Source organism: Mobula birostris, chromosome 9, assembly GCF_030028105.1.
Source record: "Mobula birostris isolate sMobBir1 chromosome 9, sMobBir1.hap1, whole genome shotgun sequence".
In the NCBI taxonomy this organism is placed as follows: domain Eukaryota; kingdom Metazoa; phylum Chordata; class Chondrichthyes; order Myliobatiformes; family Myliobatidae; genus Mobula; species Mobula birostris.
This window is the reverse complement of record NC_092378.1, coordinates 153,702,793-153,724,901: the sequence shown is the minus strand read 5'-3', so window position 1 is coordinate 153,724,901 and position 22,109 is coordinate 153,702,793. Positions and strand designations below refer to the sequence as shown.

Below are 22,109 nucleotides of genomic sequence, written 5' to 3'. Positions count from 1 at the left end.
GGGAATGCGGGGAACATCTGTGCGGAGGGTGATGCAAACTGGGACAGAGGATTAGTTGTGAGGGGAAAATTGGCAGAGCTGAAGAGATTTAACAGTGGAGGATTCCCTCATCTGGAGATCACCCGAGAGGGTAGGGATGCTGATTCAGTCACGTCTTTTGAAGAGGATTTAGATGAATACTTGAAGTGAATCCTTCTTCAGGACTCTGAGTGAGCGAGATCGGGTGTAATTTGATAGCTCTGCAGTGCACCGAAGGGCCTCCTCCTGTTCTCAATCATTTAAATGTAATGATACCCATGTCTTGTGTCAAAACAATCAGTCGTTCCCCTTTCGTCCTCCTCCTCGATTCCCCCTGCAGTTTGATTATGCCAGTCTCGCCACAGCCATCTAGACAACGCTAGCAGTTTCTTATTTATCAACTCAGTATTTTACCTTACTGTATCTATCCCCTCCCATTTCTACTCAACATGCCGTCCTTCAGCATATCGCCAAAACACGACGCATCTGTACACTGATAACACCAAGGTTTGCCTCATCACCACCTCTCTATCTCTAAATTGGCAGACTGTTTATCCAATACAGCAGTGGGTAATTTCTATCTAAATACAGGATATACTGAAACTCAGTCATAGAACACCCTCTGCGCATAAGCAGGCCCTTCAGCCCATCTAGTCCATACCAAAATATTATTTATCTGCCTAGTCCCATTGACCTGGACTTGGGCCATATCCTCCAATTACGTACCTATCCAAGGTTCCCTTAACTGTTGAAATTGACACTGCATCCACACTGCTACTGGCAGCTCGTTACACACTCACACCACCCTTTTTGTCAAGAAGCTCTCCCTCATGTTCCCCTTAAATATTTCACCTTTCACATTTAACCCATGACCTCTAGTTGTAGTGGGGAAAGATTGCTTGCATTTACCCTATCTATACCCCTCAATTTTGTATACATCTATCAAATCTCCCCTCATTCTCCTACACTCCAGGGAATAAAGTTTTTGAATTTGAATTTTGCATTTAAATTGACTTTATTTCTTACATCCTTCACATACATGAGGAGTAAAAATCTTTATGTTACATCTCCATCTGCATGTGCAATTATAGTAGTTTATAATAATTAGAACAGTCAATGTACTATAAAGTCCACTCAAATCAGCGTGAGTTCATCAGTCTGATGGCCTGGTGGAAGAAGCTGTCCCAGAACCTGGTGGTTCTGGCTTTTATGCTGCGGTACCACTTCCCGGATGGTAGCAGCTGGAATAGATTGTGGTTGGGATGGCTTGGGTCCCCAATGATCTTTTGGGCCCTTTTTACACACGTGTCCTTGTAAATGTCTTGAATCATGGTACATCTACAGATGCGCTGGGCTGTCCGCACCACTTTCTGCAGAGTCCTGTGATTAAGGGAGGTACAGTTCCCATACCAGCAGTGATACAGCCAGTCAGGGTGCTCTCGATTGTGCCCCTGTAGAAAGTTCGTCCTAACCTATTCAACCTTCCCCTATAACTCAGGTTCTCAAGTCCCGGCAACTTCCTTGTAAATTTTCTCTGCTCTCTTTCAATTTTATTTACATGTTTCTTGTAGGAGAAAGGGTTGGATTGATCTTTGTGTAGGTCAGCACAACACTATGGTGTAAAGGGCTTACACTACGCTTTAGTGTCCTGTGCTCTATGTAATAGGACACGCAGGTTCCTATAAACATTAATGCCTTCCAATCTTCACTACTTAAACACTGCAGTCTTTCCATTTCTCCCTACATTAAATTACCTCACCTTTTTTTTCCATATTATATTCCACCTTTCATGACCTTGCCCATTCACTTAATCTGTCTTTATCACCTAAACCTTTTTGAAATCATCCTCATATTCCACTAAGCTTTGTATTTTCAAAGAACAGATTTGTTACACATAATCCTATCATCTGAATCAATATAGACTGGGAACAGTGGGTCTCAACACAAATCGCTGCAGAAATGCACTAGGTATAGCCTCTCAACTAGAAAGTGACATTCGTTCTTAGTTTCTTCTTCCCATTAACCAGTTCTCATCTAAATCACCCATGGATGCTTGATATCTACTTATAAGTGGTTGTTGCAGCTTATAGCTACTCAGCAATATCTTTTTTTTTCCAAAAGTATCATCTCTTAAATTAAGAGGTAGTGGGGAGACTTACTGAGTTGATTTTGGTTATGTTTTGTATCATTTATGTCCACTTGCCACAAGTATGATAATTTTGTGGAGTACATTTCAATTTTCAATCCTGGAGGATTGCCAAATCACTTAGCCCCTGGTCTGAGTAGTTTTGGTAAGAGTTGGGGTTCAGGAAAACAAAAGAAAAGTTAGCAAGTATATTAATAAAATGTACCCACCTCAGAAGACAGAATTTAGGGATATAGTTGTCAGTGGAAATTGGAAAGTTTGCCGATATCTTCAACAATTGTTATATAAAGAAAAACTTTGATTGCCAAAAGATGTTTGGGTCATACCGGTAAACACAAGAGGTTCTACAGATGCTGGAAATCCAGAGTAACGCACACAAAATGCTGGAGGAACTCAGCTGGTCGGGCAGCATCAAGAGTCGACGTTTCAAGCCAAATCCCTTCATCAAGACTGATTATGTGATAATTGTTTGGCATTACATCAGAGATGTATTGCCAGGGTTCCTTTTATACCCATTAAGGAGACCCACTTAGTCCTGATGAAAGGTCTCAGCCCAAAACATCAACTGTTTATTGCTTTTCACGCCCAGTGATTATCAAAGTAAACTTGTAACCAGGAAATCTAGTGTCAGTGTAAAACCTGCGGAAAATTATACAGTATTCGAAGCTCAACACCGTTAAGCTGCCATATACCTTAAAGTGACCATATTCCAAATTGATCCCCGTCATCTGTCCAGTGCCCCCCAGCAAGACAGCTTTTTTGGTTATGTTCATTTTGGCATGTGAGCCAACTGAGCTGATGCCTCTGTACCTATTAACCTGTTTTAAATTGTGCTTAGCTTTGTATTGAGCATCTGATTTTCTGTCAAGTTTATGCAAATAAGGCCTACTCAATTCACCACTGCTCTAAAGGTTAAAATTAATAATGTTAAAACTTCATTTTTCAGCTTGGTTCACAAATAATTTGTGAAAGCACAGAGGGAATAATGATATTCATACCCAGACATTGTGCTTGGCACCATGCTTACATTTTTCTGATGTGCAGTATGGAAATTCTGTGCTTGCTCAAAACGTGCTATCACCCTGGATCTGAGGAATTCCCCTGGAACATTGTGTCTTCTTCAAATTCTGTGGGAGGCCAAGACTTTCAGGTAAAGCAGTTTTTGAATCTCAGAAGCCAACCTTTAAATACCAATTGTTCTGTAATGTATAATTTTAAATTTAATAGTATGTTATAAATTTTATTGTGGATCTCGAGTGACAGAAAACCACAAATAAAATCAGTTTTCGTGTTCTCCATTTACAGAGATGAAAATGTGGCTATATAAAGATTTGTTTAAATAATAAGGTTTCCTCATCATTAAGCATCATGGAAAAAATCATGTTTGTAAATGTTTGAAATGCAGTAAGTGCCCACTCATTTCCTTTTTTATAGATAGCGCATCTGTGATAATGCTCACTATTTGAAATTAGTTGTTTTAGATGCAATTGTTTTCTTTTGTTGTTCACCATGAAAGAGTTGCACAATTTGACACCAGGGATGTTATTGATTTTCCTTATTGATATTTGAAGATAAACTTTAATAGCTATCCAAATTTCTTATTAAAATTATATTTCTAGTTATATTTGTCAATCTTGGATCAGCAGTAGAATTCTTACCCTTGAATCAAAAGGTCATGAGTTTAATCTGCACTGCAAAGAAATGAGATGGCCAGACTGACTCTTTAGTATGGTATTGTTAGAGCTGTTATCTTTTGTATGTTTCATTAAACCTGGCTCACAACTGCCTCCCTTAGAAGATCATAAAAATTCTTCAGCACTAGTTTGAGAAAGATTGGGGATGTGTCCTGATGTCTTTGCCAATGTTTCTCCCTCAGTACAACAGATTATCACATTGCTGTTTATGGGATTGAATTGGGTATAAATTATCTGCCACATGTCCTGCATACCTCCTGTATCTAATAAAATGGCCACTGAGTGTATGTTTGTGGTTTTCTGCTGCTGTAGCTCATCTACATCAAGGTTCAATGTGCTGTGCACTTGGTGATGCTCTTCTGCACATCACTGTTGTAAATGCGAGGTTATTTGAGTTACTGTCACCTTCCTGTCAGGTTGAACCAGAATGGCCATTCTCCTCTGACTTCTGTCATTAACAAGGTGTTTTTGCCCACAGAACTACTGTTCACTTTTTTTATTCTCCCCACCATTCTCTGTAAATTCTAGAGACTGTTGTGTGTCTGAGATACTCAAACCACTCCACCTAATACCAGTAACCATTCTACGGTCAAAGTCACTTAGATCGCATCAAGGATTGCTGAAACTGGAGAAGGTTCAAAGGAGGTTCAGGAAAATGATTCCAGGATTGAATGGCTTGTCATATGAAGAATGTTTGATGGCTCTGGGCCTGTATTCACCAGAAGCATGAGGGGTGACCTCATTGAAACCTATCCAATGGTGAAAGGCCTTGAGAGAGTTGATGTGGAGAGGATGTTTCCTATGGTGGGAGAATCTAAGACCAGAAGACACAGCCATATGACACAGAGGGACTTCCTTTTAGAACAGAGATGAGGAGGAATTTCTTTAGCCAGAGAGCGGTGAATCTGTGGTATTCATTGCCACATATAACTGTGGAGGCCAAGTCTTTGTGAGAGGCTGATAGATTCTTTATTGGTCAGGGCATGAAGTGATACAGGGAAAGGGCAAAAGATTAGGGCTGAGAGGAAAATTGGATCAGCCATGATGAAATGGTGGAGCTGACTTGATGGGCCAAATGGCCTAATTGCTCCTATAACTTATGGTCTAATGATCTTATCACATATTTTACATATCTAGATTTTTTTTAATCCCTTCAGTTATTAAAGGTCAAGTTTGCATAGCGTATTTGGAGGTGGCTATATTGGCTTTAGCTACAGGGAGAATGTAACTTATCAGTTTTGTAAACAGTTATGGAAATGCTGAGCTTTAGAAATGGTGTAAAGTAGTATGTGGTGTGTAATTATGGAAGAGGAGGACCTTGAGGTTTGGCAGCACTGGAGAATGAAACTCATTCACTGATATCTGTAGTTCAAGGAAAGCACAGAATCAGAGATAGAAAGGTGCTTATTATCTTTTTCTTATTTTACTCAGAATAACTTGGGAGAAAAAAAACTCTGGTAATTTTGGATATTGATTTTCTTGACAGAGATATAGGCTGAGGATCAAATCCAGACATCCTCAACTCAACATTAACTCCAAGGGCTTCCAATTACTGAGATTTCATTTTGACAGGGGCCGTGCCTTACCCTCAAAGTTTACGATTCATTTTAGTCATTAAGGTTCAGACTTTGTTAACAAAATTATTTTCCAAAATCTTTTGCCAACCATAGTTCGAAAATAGTGGGTTAATATCTTATTCCAAAGGCTTAAGGACAAATAAATATCTAGATAGAAGAAGCGGGATACATTTGGCAGATCAGGTCACATCTTTGGAAGGAGAAACCGAGTTAGTGTTTACAGCTGGAGCAGGGAAAGGGAGAAAACAAATTTGTTTAAAATTACAGCAGGTGGATGGATGGATGGGACAGAGAGCTAACCATGCTGATTACGTGCCTGACTTGCTCAGTGTTTCCAGCATTTTCTTCATATACTCATATTTCCAGCATATCCTCTTCCTAGTTTTTCAAAATAAAAATCCATACTGACACTGATGCTGTCCTATGGTAGTGCCATCTTGGCATAAGTCTCCTATCTTTGAGTAATATTTCATTGGCTCTCTTTACTGAAGATAAAATGAACCCTGGTAATATATCCCTGGTATGTGTTACAAAAAAACAAAGCACAACACGCTGGAGGAACTCAGCAGGTCAGGCAGCATCCTCGGAAATGAACAGTCAACGTTTTGGGTACTGCCGAAGGGTTTCGGTCCAAAACGTTGACTGTTCGTTTCCACAGATGCTGCCCGACCTGCTGAGTTCCTCCAGCGTGTTGTGCGTGTTGCTTTGACTACAGCATCTGCAGAGTATTTTGTGTTTACAAAAGAGCAAAGATTTTCCAAGTCATTATCCAATTGCTGTTTGTATGATTTTGTTTCATGCCAGTGGACTGTCACAGTTCCAAGATTAATATTTAAATGACTACATTTACTGCAAACGAATTTGGGACTAAGGCTTTGAAAGATGCTATATAAATGCAAATATTTCTTATTTTTTTTATCTGACTGTATCCTTCAAATTTTACATTATGTGAAAAAGGGGAGCATACTGTTGAAGTAAAATACACACAAAATGCCTGACCTGCTAAGTTCCCCTGAAATCTTGTGTGTGTTGCTCAATTTTTCTTGCATCTGCAGAATCTTTTGTGTCTCCACATACAACAGCCTTGTGTTTGCCCTGAGTTGCACATGCAGGTACATTCCAGCAGCTGTCCAACTATAACAATCAGTAGAGGGAGTCTGAATGGATTTTTCTTCTTCCTAGACCAGCTCAAATAGCAGGAACAATGGACTTAACCAGATCTAGATAGAGGTTGGGACCTTCTGGTAGTATAAGGTTATCTCATGCCACATGATAGATTTATTGACTATCTTGAAGACCATAATCGTTTGCATTTATGGTTTTGTTTGCATCATTTACCAGAAATTGGGCAGACAGGAAGTCCAGAGGAGATACAGTGAGACAGGTTCACATTGTCAATCCTCTCATTTAAAAAATACCAGTAAATCCTCTGTGGCATTGTTCAGAGGTAAAGATAGGAACTGTGTATGAGAAGAAATGCGGTCATACTCTTACCTTATCCTATAAATCTCCAATCCTGGCAGCACACATCAAGCAGCTTGAGTAAATGTAAGTATGATAGAACGCACCCATGCATGTTCATTCTGAAGGATCATGTGTACTGTAATGAATCACCACTCTGGGATAGCACTAAACCATGTTCCAGAGTAAACTGTGACAAATGCTAAAATTACAATAAGCAACTTTAATTATTCATGGTACAAATATTATCCACAAAAAATAATGTTCTCTTTACATTAAGATTAATCATTTTCAAAAATTTTTCAATAAGTTTAATACTATTCGGCACTGTTACTGTTTTATCTTATACTACCTCAATTTTTTTTGCTCTCTTTTTATACTACTTAATTTAATTTTTGATATACTGTATATATTTATTGTAATTTATAGTTTTTTGTTAGGCATTGCATGTACTGCTGCAGCAAAGCAACAAATTTCATGACATGTACCAGTGATATTAAACCTGATTCTGATTATGAATGCACAGTTGTAATGAATTGATCTGTATGACTGATGCAAGACAAGTGTTCCACTGTACCTTGGTACATGTGACAATAATAAACCAATTTACCAATAAGTCAGCAGCAGCAGTATTTTTCCAATTTTTTGGTCTTTTGTAGAAGGTCATTAGCTCAACAAACCAGAAGGTGGCAAGAAGGCAGCATCCATCATTAAGGATCCTCACCTTCCAGGACAAGCCCTCTTCTCGATACTACCGTTAGAGAGGAGCTATAGGAGCCTGCAGACCCACACTCAGCTTTTTAAGGACAGCTTCTTTCTCCCCACCATCAGGTTTCTGAAGAGTCCATGAACCCGTGAACCCCACCTCATTCTTTGACGTTTGCAGTATTTATTTTTGTAAGCCTATGGTAATTTTATGTCTTGCATGATACTGCTGCTGCAAAGCAACAAATTTCACAGTATATATCAGTGATAGTTAATCTGATTCTGATTCCTAAGGCATGCAGAAGAATTCACTATTGCTTTTTGTCCATTCCCACACCTTTCCTTGTTTGTGATGTGCTTAGTTATAATCCCCTCAACCATCATGCTCTTGAACCAAAGTGATACTCAACTTTACTTGCCCCATTATTGAAATGTTCCTACACCAATGAACTCACTTTCAAGGACTCTTCATCTCATGTTCCCTATTATGGTTATTATTCTATAATGGATTTATTGAGTATGCCTGCAAGAAAATGAATCTCAGCCTCTTCTGTCCAATAAATGTACTTTGATATAAATATACTTTGAACTTTGAAAATTTTGGATTATGCTACAAATCACAGGTGCTTTGTCGGTAAAAAGTTATTTTAAAGAAGTTGGTTTTGTTCCTAAAAAGAGTTTCTTGTAATGTTGAAGGGAAGTGGAAGAATGAAAGTAACAAATTTTTTTCTAATTTTTCTTACCTTTGTTCAATTCTCACTGCCTCACTATCATAGCTGATGTAATAAAAGACAACCCCCCCCCATCCCAGTCATTCTCTATCTCTCCTTTCGAAAACCTTGAGAACATGTATTACCGAGCTCAAGAACATGTACCTCCTGTACGTCATGAAGTGCTTCAAGAGGCTGGTCATGGCATGCATTAACTCCAGCCTCCTAGACAATTTCAACCCACTGCAATTCACCTACCATCAAAACAGGTCTGTGTGGCCAATCTCCTTGGCCCTACATTCATTTCAGGAGCATCTGGACTTTGATGATACCTTCAGACTATTGTTTATTGATTACAGCTTGGTCTTCAATACAATAATTCCAAGGAAGCCCATCTCCAAATTCCAGACCTGGGACTCAACACCTCCTTTTGCAATTGAATCCTTGACTTTCTGACTAACAAACCACAATTGATAGGGACAGGCAGCAACACTTCTGCATGACACCACAGCACTGGAGAAGAGATTTAACAAGATTTTGCCTGCAGTGGAGGAGAGAGTAGGTGAGCTGTGTTTGTGTTTCTTGGACAGAAGAGGCTGAGAAAGCACCCAATAGAGATATGAGAGGCACAAATGATGTAAGTGGAAAGGAACCTTTCCCCTAAGTAGAGGTATCTAAGTCCAGAGGGCATGGGTTGAAGCTGAAGGAGAAATTTTTCACTTAGAGAAAGGTTGGTATCTGATATCATCCAACACCTAAGCAACATTTGGGCAAGGCTGCAGATCTAGTGCTGATAAATGGGATTAGAATGAAATTATACATGATGGTCTGGATAGACAGGATGGACTGAAGAACCTGTTTCTTCTCTGCTGTTTGACTTGATGATCTTTTGACAGGCTCTATCCAATAAAGGATAGAACTTTATTGCAAATTAATACCAGGTTAATACTGTGCAAGCTAATTCCATTTATACAACTAATTTTAACTATTGCTACTCAGGTTACAGATTTTAATGCAGTGATTTGCATGAATTGAAACGCAAGATTGCAGATGCCAGAATCTGGAACAAAAAAATACAAACTGCTGGACTGATTGAATTGAATTGAATTGAATTGACTTTATTTCTTACATCCTTCACATACATGAGTAAAAATCTTTACATCTCCATCTAAATGTGCAATGTGCAATCATAGTAATTAATAATAATTTATAATAAATAGAACAGAGAATGTAATATATACTCAAATCAGCATGAGTTCATCAGTCTGATGGCCTGGTAGAAGAAACTGTCCCGGAGTCTGTTGGTCCTGGCTTTTATGCTGCTGTACCGTTTTCCAGATGGTAGCAGCTGGAATAAATTGTGGTTGGGAAAGAAGGTTTGGGTTCCCAATGATCCTACGGGCCCTTTTTACACACCTGACCTTGTAAGTGTCCTGAATATTGAGAAGTTCACAACTACAGATGCGCTGGGCTGTCCACACCACTCTCTGCAGAGTCCTGTGATTAATGGAGGTACAGTTCTCATACCAGGCAGTGATGCAGCCAGTCAGGATGCTCTCAATTGTGCCCCTGTAGAAAGTTTTTAGGATTTGGGGGCCCATACCAAACTTCCTCAAAGGCGCTGTTGTGCCTTTTTCACCACACAGCTGGTGTGTACAGACCACTTGAGGTCCTCGGTGATGTGGATGCCATGAGAACTTGAAGCTGTTTACCCCCTCAACCGCAGATCCATTGATGTCAATGGGGTTAACCCATCTCCATTCCTCCTGTAATCCACAACCAGCTCCTTTGTTTTTGCTACATTGAGGGAGAGGTTGTTTTCTTGACACCACTCTGTCAGAGAGATGACTTCTTCCCTGTAGGCCACCTCATTATTGTTTGAGATAAGGCCAATCAATGTAGTGTCATTGGCAAATTTAATTAGCAGATTGGAGCTGTGGGTGGCAATACAGTCATTGGTATACAGGGCGTACAGGAGGGGACTCAGTTCGCAGCCCTGAGGGGCTCCTGTATTGAGAGTGTGTTGGAGGTGAGGGAGCCCACTCTTATAACCTGCTGGGGATCTGACAGGAAGTCCAGGATCAAGCTGCACAAGGCAGAGTCAAGGCCGAGGTCTCTGAGCTTCTTGTCGAGCCTGGATGGAGCTATGGTGTTGAATGCTGAACTGTAGTCCAAGAACAGCATTCTCACATAAGCATCCTCTTATGCAGATTTTTTTCTAATTTCAAAATATACTTTATTCAAAAATAAATATATACAATAAACCATTCAATAACTTTTCATCCTTTACATACGTTTCCATTATACTCAGTAAATATCCGTATTAATAGCTACCCACGTGGCACTCCAGTAGTTCAGCTTAGCATATCATTGTTGAGGGGTCTACTCCCCGCCCACCGACCCCTCCCACTCCCACGGGTGGAGAAACCTATACTGTGGTCCTTCCCCACCGGGCCCTTGCGGTGGCTGCACCAAGTTTCAGTGCGTCCCTCAGCACGTACTCCTGCAGCCGAGAGTGTGCCAGTCGGCAGCATTCTCCCACGGACGTCTCCATGTGCTGGTAGATCATCAAGTTTCGGGCCGACCAAAGAGCGTCTTTCACCGAGTTGATGATCTGCCAGCAGCACTGGATGTTGGTCTCCGTGTGCGTCCCCGGGAACAGCCCGTAGATTAGAGAGTCCTCTGTTGCACAGCTGCTGGGGATAAAACGTGACACTAGCCCGTCTATCCTCCCCCACACCCTCTTTGTGAACTGACAGTGTGCAAAGAGGTGGGTCACAGACTCCTCCTCACTGCAGTCCTCCCGTGGGCAGTGGGGTGCGGAGACGACATTCCGGGCGTACAGGAGGGCTCTGACTGGGAGGGCCCCTCTCACCGCCAGCCAGGCGAGGTCTTGGTGCCCGTTGGTGAGATCTGGCGATGAGGCATTTTGCCAGATGAACTGGACAGTCTGCTCAGGGAACCACCCCACTGTGTCCATCACGTCCTTCTCCTGCAGTGCCTGCAGGACACTACGTGCCGACCACTGCCTGATGGCCCTGTGGTCAAAGGCGTTCTCCTGGAAGAACTTTGCTACGTAGGACAGGTATGCCGGCAACGACCAGCTGACTGGGGCGTTGCGCGGGAGTGAGGCCAGACCCATCCTTCGTAGCCAGGGCGACAGGTAGAACCTGGGCACATAGTGGTACTTGGTGCCCACATACCTGGGCTCTACACACAACCTGATGCAGCCACATACGAAGCTGGCCATCAGGGTGAGGGCGACATTGGGGACGTTCTTGCCCCCGTTGTCCAGGGACTTGTGCATGACGGTCCGTCTCACCCGCTCCATCTTGGATCCCCAGACGAATCTCAAGACAGCCCGGGTGATTTCCGAGCTGTAGGAGCGGGGGACGGGCCAGACCTGCGCCAAGTACAGCAGCCCTGAGAGCACCTCACACCTGATGACCAGGTTCTTGCCCGTTATCGACAGGGAGCGCCCTCCCCACAGTCCCAGTTTCTGTTTCACCTTGGCAGTCCGCTCCTGCCAGTTCTTGTTGCACGCCTCAGCCCCTCCGAACCAGATCCCCAACACCTTCACGTGGTCAGACCTGCTGGTGAAGGGGACGCTGGATCGGTCGGGCCAGTTGCCGAAGAGCATGGCTTCGCTCTTCGTGCGGTTGACCCTGGCCCCCGACGCTAGCTCGAACTGTTCGCAGGTGCCAATCAACCTGCGAACTGACCTCGGATCAGAGCAGAAGACGGTGACGTCGTGTAAGGACAATGTGTAGAGCAGTGGCTATTCCGTCATCTGTCAATCGGTTGTGTCGGTAGGCGAATTGTAGGGGGTCCAGTTTGGGTGGTAGTAAGCTGCAGATGTAATCCTTGATGCAGGGTGTCATCCTGAAACTTCAACAATTTCAAATGCTGTTTGACCCTGTGAGTTGCTCCAGCAGTGTACTTTTTAATGAGTTAAACTCTGGCCCTCATCTGACACAGGGAACTGTAATTTACTGTAATTTGCATGTTGTTGTCGTTTGGTTGTATAGTGCCACCTGTTGATGATTGGCATAAATGCAGCTGGTTCCACCTGGCAAAATGGGTACAGTACTGTCGAAGGAAATAGGTCAATGCAGAATATAAACTATTTCTTCAGTGCCTTTCAGAGTATATATCAGGCTCTTTACAGTCAATCACATACTTTTGGGCTGATGCCCTAATGAGAGTCTCAGCCTGAAATGTGAACTATTTATTCCACTGCATAGATGCTGCCTGACCTGCTGAGTTCCTCCAGCATTTTGTGTGTGTTGATCTGGATTTCCAACATCTGCAGATACTCTTGTGCTTATACTTTTGAGCTATAGTGTCTGTTATAAGTGAGAAAGTGCAGTGGCCAGTTTCCACATTTCTACACATTTCCCACAAACAGCAACGTGATAATGACCAGTTGGTCAGTTTTAGAAATGAAAAATGGATACTGAACAGGACTTCATGAATAAACTCCCCTGCTCTTTATTGAAGTAGTGTCATGTATTCACCTGAGAAGGTGACCCATTTTACCTGAAAAATGAGTGGCATGGCAGTATAGTGGTTAGTGCAAATGCTGTACAGTGCCAGCAATGACCAATAGAGGTCTGTAAGGAGTTCGTACATTCTCCCTGTGACCACATGGGTTTCCTCCAGATGCTCCAGTTTCCTTCAACATTTCAGAGATGTATGGATTAGGTTTAGTGAGTTGTGGGCATGCTGCGTTGGCACCAGAAGCATGACAACACTTGTGGTCTAACCCCTGCTCAATCCTCACTGATTTGATTTGACGCTAACAAGCCATTTCAGTGGATGTTGTGAGGTGCATGTTCTGTGAGCCAATTGTCTTAATGTTACTTGGTGTCATTTCCTTTGATGCACTTGGTATTTCTCTGGAAATGGGGGAGAAACTCAATTTTCAGCCATTAAAGAAAACATGCTAGATGCTTTATGGACATTTTGTGTCCAACAATAAATAAATAAATAAATATTGATTAAGATACAGTATGGAATAGGCCCTTCCAGCCACGCTGCCCAGCAATCCCCTGATTTAATCCTAGCCTAATCAAGGGACAATTTACCAGGTGCATCACAGGAAGTGACACCAACTAGCATTAAAACATTTGGCTCACAGAATTCTTAAAGAGTATTTTAAGGAAAGTAAATACAAATTCAGAGTTTGGGGTGCTGGCAACTGATGGCACAGACAGCAATGATGAATCTATTAGCAATATTCAACAGGTCAAAACTTGAGTAACACATTTCACAACTCTCAACATTATTACAAAATAATGGTGAAAATTTCAAAGGTTCAGAGGTCCAATTTAATGTCAGAGAAATGTATACGATATAAATCCTACAATGCTTTTTGTTCGCAGAACAACCACGAAAACAGAGAAGTGCCCCAAAGAATGAACAACAGTTAAACGTGAGAACCCCGAAGTCCCCCCCCAACTCCCCACTCCTGTGCATAAGTGGCAGCAAGGCAACAATAACCCCCCCCCCCAGCAAAAAAGAGTGCACCCTCTACTGAGCACCGAGCACAAGCATGAGCTGGGCAATAGCAAAGACACAGACCTTGCAGTTACCCCAAAGACTATCGCATTTCATCTGGCATTCGAGGAACAATGTGATTTTATTTGCCTGACAAATATTCTGGATGTGAAGTAGTAAAAGTCTGGTTCAGGTTTGGATTGGTATCACTTTTACTGAAGGTGGAACACAGGATTCCAGGCAGGCATGAATTTCAATAGCAAAAGCATGGTAGAGGGCTTCAGAGGAAGTCACAGCAGAGTTTGCAGATGACATGAAAATTGGTGAAGTCATAGATAGTGAAGAGTGTTGTTAAGAACAGGGAGACACAGATCAGCTGGAAAGTTGGGCTGAGTAGAAAAAGATAGAAGTTAATCCATACAAGTGTGAGATACCAAGATGTCAATACTGGCAAGATATTTAGAGTAAATGCAATGGGTCTATAGAATGCCGATGTATAGAGAGATCTTGGGTGGAAGTTAGTAGTTCCCTGAAAATGGTGACAAAGGTGGATAGGGTAGTGAAGAAGCATTTGGCATAGTGTATTTGCCTTCATAGGTCAAGGCAACAAGTGCAAGAATTGGAATGTCATGGTACAGCTGTACAGAACATTGGTTAAGGTCACAGAATGAGGGGCCACAGTTTGAGGATAGAGGGGAAGCCTTTTAGGACCGAGATTAGGAAAAACTTCTTCACACAGAGAGTGGTGAATCTGTGGAATTCTCTGCCACAGGAAACAGTTGAGGCCAGTTCATTGGCTATATTTAAGAGGGAGTTAGATATGGCCCTTGTGGCTACGGGGATCAGGGGGTATGGAGGGAAGGCTGGGTCGGGGTTCTGAGTTGGATGATCAGCCATGATCATAATAAATGGTGGTGCAGGCTCGAAGGGCCGAATGGCCTACTCCTGCACCTATTTTCTATGTTTCTATGTTAGGCTATACTTGTGCAGTTCAGTTTGCTATACTACAGGAAGGATGTGGTCACATTAGAAAGTGAATAATAAGACCATAAGATACGGAAGCAGAAGTAGGCCATTCAGCCCATCGAGTCTGCCCTGCCATTCAATCATGGGCTGATCCAATTCTTCCAGTCATCCCCACTCCATTGCCTTCACCCTATACCCTTTGATGCCCCGGCTAATCAGTTCTTTAATATCCTAAAATATCAATGTAATACTGGCAAATGATCAGTGCAATCCTGTTTTCCTTTTCCCAGAGCATATATTTATCTCTTGCCAGAATTAAATGAAGGGTGGGGGATGAACCCATGCAAATTCAGGCACTGTAAAAGGATTACTTTCTACGTAATTTTTTCTCTTATGAGATAAACTCATAGGTCCTTCCTGCTTCTGTTACTTAAACCTTAGTGACAATTCAGTTGATATGAAAGCAGATATTCAAGCTAATACAATGAAGATCACAAATCTGAATCCTGACTGAAGTCACCTCACCCATCCTAGGAAATGAAGCTCCTCATTGTAGCTCAATTACTTCAGCTGAGATCAGTACAGTACTCTAATGTGAACTGAACTCACAGCATATCTAGCAAATGAAGTGTCAGTTCAAAGATTATCATTATAAGGTTTCTGGCATTTCTCCATAGAGTTCTTCAGGGGTGAAGCACTGGATTATTTTGTTTAAAAATGTATTTTTGTAACCATACAAAACAAACACATTCTCAAGAAACTTTATGAAAATGCCAAGACTAAGAAGTTTCTCAGGAAATATGACACATGCAAGATGTTTCAGTACTCAATAAAGAAACATTTATAAAAAGCCTACCACCTTTGGGACTTCAAAAGAAACAAATGATACAATGAAATAAAGTTGGACAGATTGAGAGTGCAAGAAACATTTCAGACACTCAGAAAAAGCAAGAACAAAGTGAGATCTTTCAACATAAGCTTTATTAGAAGGGCCTATGAAATTTACAAATCAAAGTAAACTGCTCTTTGATTTATTCCATACCTCTGGAGTGAAATACAAAAGTTCAGAGTTTTATTTTTGGATATTCCAAGCTTTGTGATTTTAGGTTTTAACTCTGAAGCAATCCAGCAATAAAATATAAAATATGAATCTCAAGATTCAGGTTCAACCCATTAAAAATGTAATTTAAGCTATGTTAAATCTGAAATAATAAGAAGGTTTCACCAGCTCGCCATAAACTATTCTATTCAGTTGTCTCTCTGCTATCAAGGGGTTCCATCATTTATTCAGTTTATTGCCTCCTGACCTATTAAACCAGCTGTTTCCAAATTCCATACAGTGTGTTTATTCTCTACCTAAAGAAAAACATATTTTTCTTATCACAAACTTCTCAATATTAATTCATAGAAAGGTAAAAGACGAAATCTGAAAGACTGCATGAAAGGGTTAATTTAATTTCAATTCCTTCCTAACAATTTTCCATCCATTAAACTTATGCCAGTATCTACAGTGTCCCAATATGTTTCCAATTGTCAACACTCCTTGCAAGCACCATATAGTTATGCAATCAACTCTAGAATATTAATAGCCTGTTTTGCATCTCTGGATTTGGATATTCTCCAAATTGTAATGTAATATTAGGTTTCCCTGTAAAAGAGTTACCAAAGCACAGACCTTTCACAGGTTACAGCCAGTACTGTACACATCTCTCTCCCTCTCTCTTCCCCACCCCCTCCAATTCTAATGTCCTTAGTCACTCACCCAACCTTATAAGGCCAATGTTGTTGAGTTCACACCAAGATTCAGAAGTTATGAGCAATAATATAAAATATACCATATATCTCATTCTCTATTCCTAGAAGATGTTATGGAGTCTCTGTAATAGGACATTATTAGTTACACTCCACTGTCACAAAGTTCTAAGACTATATGCTTAGCCAAAAGGTCAGCCTCAAATCTCTGAAGTGGGTCTAAATCTCAGAAACTGCTGATCCAGAGGTGAAAGCGCTGTCAATTTCACCATAGCTACCCATCAAAATGACCATTGTTTAAGTTATATAGTGACATCTCACCAAGAAAGGCCAATTGCATACTGCAGTCCTTGGAAAACCATGGAATCATACAACTCGGAAACAGACCTTTTGGCCTCTCTATTCCATTCCGACCTTCGGTATTAATCTCATCGCCCAGTACTTGGTCCAGAGTACTCTATGCCTATGTGATTCAAGTGCTCATCTAAACACTTCTTAAATACTGTTAACGACCCTGCTTCAACCGCTCTGTCAGACAATACATTCCAGGTACTTTCACTTGGTGAAGAAGGTCTCCATTATATCTCCGTTAAATCTCTTTCCTCTTGCCCTAAATTTATACCCTCTAGTTTTATGTACTTCTGATGCTGGGAACAGTTTCCTGCAGTCTACCCTACCTATACCCCTCAATTTTATATGTAGTTAAATGACCAATTTATGCTGGCCAACTACCAAGTTATGTTCTTGACCTTTGAAATATAGCTGACAGTAAATAATGCACCAAGGAAGTCAAATTATTTTTATTCACTTGGATGAAAATAAGGATTTATGTGTGGGTGAGGATCAAATTCCTCCAATGCCATTTCCAAACAATTAGAAAGGAAACCATGGATGTCATTATTAAATAATGTTCAGTCATTTGTATATTTATTTCATATCTTGTTTTATTTTATAAATGTTCAAAGGTGCACCTTTTCATTAGTTGTCTCATTAGCTCTTCTCTTTCCCTGTTAGCACACACACTTGTACTGTAAACTGTACTGATTGGAGAAATTTATTGATTTCAGTATTCTGTTCGAAATGTATTAAACGGAGGTGGAGAGGCATTTCCATCCAAAGACAAAGATAGTTGTTTTGGAAAAGTACATGAATGGCTCTAGAAACAGGGCAAAATACACAAGAAAGTTTTTAGAAAAAAGAACATGAAGAACAAACAGAAGTGATGAAGCAATGTATTGTCTGGAGGTAAGTATCATTTTGGCTGTGCTATTAAATAAGTGTGAAGCATTTATGCTTGCAGGATTTAAAACCTTTCACTCTAAAATTAACTTTCCTTTAATTACCTCTTAAGTGGTTATTGCATTCTGATCTGAAAGACTTCATGTCTCAAAGAAAGTGAAGAAATATGTTCTAGTGATGTCAATGCAAAATGTTCCTACAATGTCAAAACAGCATAGTATTGTGTTCCTAGAAAAATTCCCATTTAAGGTGACCTGTAAGTCCCCATCACAAGAACGATTTATAAATGATCTATTTGTCTGTATATCTGTTGTACCAAAGTATGTTGAGAATCATATAAATACAGTGAAGAAAAAAATGAGCAAGAGAAAGAGATGATTGGTTGAATAGTTTGTAAGATTATCATAATCTGCAATCCTAATCTGTTTCATGAAACAATTTAAAGACTTTTATGGATTGTGAATCAATGTGTTTTGTAACCAGGCCTTGTATAACCAACGATGGTTTAAAACCCACTGCTCACTTTACAATTGAATTTCTTTTTTTAAAATTTTGTTCTGTGTGATTTGGCAATGGAACCAATAATATCAGCCAGTGAGATTCTGAACGGAGTGCAAGACCACTCAAAAGCTAAACTTTTACAACCTCTGTATCTCTCAGCAATATCCATGAATGGTTTTGTAATCAAGTTCAAAATGATGCGTAAATATGGGATGGTGAAGAAAGTGAAACTAACTGGAAGGTAGGTTAGGTGAATGTGGAGCTACATTTTAGACAGTTCAAAGTGATGAGAAATAACTAAAAAGGAGAAGGACAATGAGAAAAATACAAGAACAAATGTTAGCACCAGCAAGAACTGAGAATCAACATGCTCCAAACATTGCAGAAATGCTGTCAAAGCTCTATCTAAACATGCATCATGGGACTAATCACTTGCTACATTGCAAAATAAATTAACCCTCTGAGCGCTTTATAAACTTTTCTAAACTGTATCAAAAATGACCAGGTTGGTGCATCTTTGCACACTGAATGATGTTTGTTGAAAAGTATGTCTTATGTACAGATACTTCTTAATGTCCTTAAGGAATACAATAGGTGCTTGAATTCTGAAAGTTCAGTTCTCAAAGGGTTAATGAACCATGGCTTCTCGGACACATAAGACATAAGCTATTTCACCCATAAATAATTTACAAGCTCCTTGATCAGGGCTTTCTGTATCGGTTTTTTGGCGTTTCTCCACATCCCGTGATGTCACAGGATGAAAGGGATGGGTTTTTCCCAGCGGAGATCGCTCCCAGCAAAGCAGGAAGCTCATGGGTGATGATGCGCTCGATTTTCTCCAGCAGACATCCTCCCATGTACGAGCAATGTGCAGATAACAATTTGAAACTATTGATGGAATTAATGCCAAAAAAATCTTTGTAGACGCTAGGATTGGGAAGGTCAAACTTGCTGACATTTGTTTTAGCCAAGATGGATTTAAAGATGTAAAATTTGTCTGGTTCATCCAGTATTTCATTAAAAACCAGTTCTGGATCACTGAAGAAGGTCATTTTGTCTTTAAAAGTTTGCAAGTAGCGGTCCACAAGAAGGGCATGAATGCGCACACGGATTGCATGCTGGCGGATAAAAGCAATTTTGTTCTCCAGCCTGTTCTCAATCACTTGATTAAGATCCTCCAGTAGGGAGACCTCCTCTTTCAGAAAGAGATTTTGATTTGTATCAGGTTGGTACTCAAAGGGCCAGAAAGAGCTAACATAGACCCTTGGTGGTTCAGTGACATTGATTAATGGTGCCAAGCTCCAGAAGAGAGCTCCATAGACTCGCATTAGTTCTTGAGTGGCTACATTATCAGCCTTGTTTAGAATTATTCTGATTTGGGATTCACGACCTTTCAACTGACGGAAGAGCAGTTCTAATTCCAATCCAACGTCTAGCTTTGTAGGGTCAAACACAACGAATATGAGGTCCGCTCGGTCAATGAACCACTGGCAAACATCATTGAAAGGATAACCTTTAAAAAATAGAAAAAATAGAAAATTACTGTAATATTGTACGTAGAAAAGCTCAGGTTAATAATCATGGTACATAGAACAGTACCACACAAGAACAGGTCCTTCAGCTCAAAATGTTGTACTGAACATTTAAATTAGTAATCAAATAGCCACCTAAACTAATCTCTTCTGCTTACACAATGTCCAGCTGCTTCCATTTTCCTCACATTCATGTGCGTATCTAAACGTCTCTAATGTATCTGCTTCTCCCACCAACTCAGGCAGAGCATTCCAGGCAACCCCACTCTGTGTGTAAAAAAAAACTTGCCCCTCACATCTCCTTTAAAATTACCTGCTCACCTTAAATGTGTACACTCTGGTATTGGACATTTCAACTCTGGGAAAAAGATACTGTCGACTCTATGCCTCTCATAATCTTATAAACCTCTATCAAATCTCCCTTCGGCCTCTGCTGCTCCAGAGAAAACAATCCAAGTTTGTGCAACTACTTGTGCACATGTCCTCTAATCCAAGCAACATCCGAGTAAGCCTCTTCCATACCCTTTCCAAAGCCTTGACATCCTTCTTATAATGCGGCAACCAGAACTGTTTGCAAAACTATGCTTCACAGGAGAGGTACATCCTTGAGTCAAGTTTGTGGAGCAGATGTAAATCCTCAAGTGTTTGGGGAATTGATGAAAATCCTTTTTTAATATTCACACTACTTAAAAATATAATTGCATAACTTCCATGAACTCCTTTGGTAGGATCTCAAGAACTTTTGTTTCCCTACTTTACTCAGATCAGATTACTTCATACAAGAAGAGAAATTCTTGCCAAAGTGAACTAAATGAATCTTTGGCAAGATGGCCAAGAGGATTTTTCCCATGGGTGCATTTAAACTACTCTGTATTTCTCATTCTCCATTCCCCCTTCACCTCTATCCATTGCTATTGCCTTGCCAGTCTTATGCAGCCATTTGACAATGCCACAGAAGATCATAACAAAATTTACACTTAACCATTCTATTCCTCAATGAAACACTTCAGTGTAGCGCTTCCAATTTTGTGGACCACAATAATTGAACAGTTCCTCTTTTTCTCCAAAAGCTTCTGCAACTGAAGAAAAAGAAGTCCTTAACTTCATCAATAAATGGGCAAAACAATCTACAGCTATAGGTCTAGAGACGTTTATCTATCCTTTATTCTGTAATATCAACTACACATTCATAATCAATTTCCAATTTTCAATAAACAGTGTTCTGGTTAAACTTCCTATTCCACCCCTACCCAACCCTTGCAGTCCATATTATCACCCAACTCGTGGCAAATACCCTGCACTGGTTGGACAATGTAAGTCAAAGACTAAGTTTCCTCCACCATTCCATTTATGGGCTCCTCTGCCTGCTTGAGTCACAGACTTGCTTATGTCCTTGACAACTAAACAAATCTAAACCACAATCTAATCAACAAGGCATGACTTGGATCAAACTGAACAACAACTTTTCACTTACATGTCTACATGTCAGAGTCCAACTCAGAATGAAAGTTCCTTGGGTTGTAGACTTGCTGCAGATGAAACATTCTACCTGTATATCCATTTCTAATTGTGGTTTTAGGAAATGTAATTTAAGTTTTTATGTAATTAAGCCATATAGTTTAATTTAATCTTCTTAATTTAACTCAAAGTTACTTCTCCTTCCCCCTCTCACAAAATCCCCAATTTCCTACTCAGCTTGCAATATGATTTGTAAGCAGTTATTATAGTTTTATAAGTTGCATACAGTACCTCTCTCTTGCTGTTTACGGTTTTCAATGATTCCAGGGGTGTCCACAATAGTCACTCGTTCTAGCAGCTTGTGTGGGAGCTCGATGCCAACAAGTTTCTCTAGAAAGTTCTGCCCGAATTTTTCTAGAGGAGAAAATGATCGAGCACTATCGGCAGCCATGACAATTCCTTCCACAGTCCGTATCTTATTTCCATGTGTGAGTACTGTGAATTCTGTTGTAGTTGGCTCTGCACCTAATGGGTAGATAGAAAATACGGGAAAATTAGGAACAGGCAGCAGAGATCATTTGACACGCAAAGCCTGCTCCTTCATTCAGTTACCCTTGCACATCAACTCTATTGAATCTGGAGCAGCAGCTGGATGACCTTCGACTCATAAGGGAGAATGAGGCAGTCATAGATGAGAGCTACAGGGAGGTAGTCACACCTAGGCTGTCGGAAGCAGGTCGTTGGGTGACAGTCAGAGGGGGGAAGCGAAGGTGAGCAGACAGGTAATGCAGAGCACCCCTGTAGCCATTCCCCTGAATAATAAGTTTACCATCCTGGATACTGTTGGCGGG

The 22,109-nt window shown here is 40.6% G+C and overlaps 1 protein-coding gene and 1 long non-coding RNA gene across 3 annotated transcripts in view; one reads left to right on the top strand and one right to left on the bottom strand.

Moving 5' to 3' along the window:
- The first annotated feature begins 32 nt into the window (after window positions 1–32).
- LOC140203228 (uncharacterized) lies at window positions 33–9,377 on the top strand. The gene is made up of 3 exons (XR_011887329.1): window positions 33–130; window positions 3,111–3,314; window positions 9,311–9,377. It is a non-coding gene; the product is annotated as an uncharacterized lncRNA (long non-coding RNA).
- A 6,394-nt stretch (window positions 9,378–15,771) lies between these two features.
- srl (sarcalumenin) overlaps window positions 15,772–22,109 on the bottom strand; it is a 115,266-nt gene continuing 108,928 nt past the window's right edge. For both annotated transcript variants that reach the window (XM_072269577.1, XM_072269578.1), the window contains 2 exons: window positions 21,550–21,783; window positions 15,772–19,781 (listed from right to left, as the gene is read on the bottom strand). In XM_072269577.1, the coding sequence (XP_072125678.1) occupies window positions 18,970–19,781; window positions 21,550–21,783 (1,046 nt within the window). In that variant the 3' untranslated portion in view covers window positions 15,772–18,969. The remainder of the gene's footprint in view (window positions 19,782–21,549; window positions 21,784–22,109) is intronic.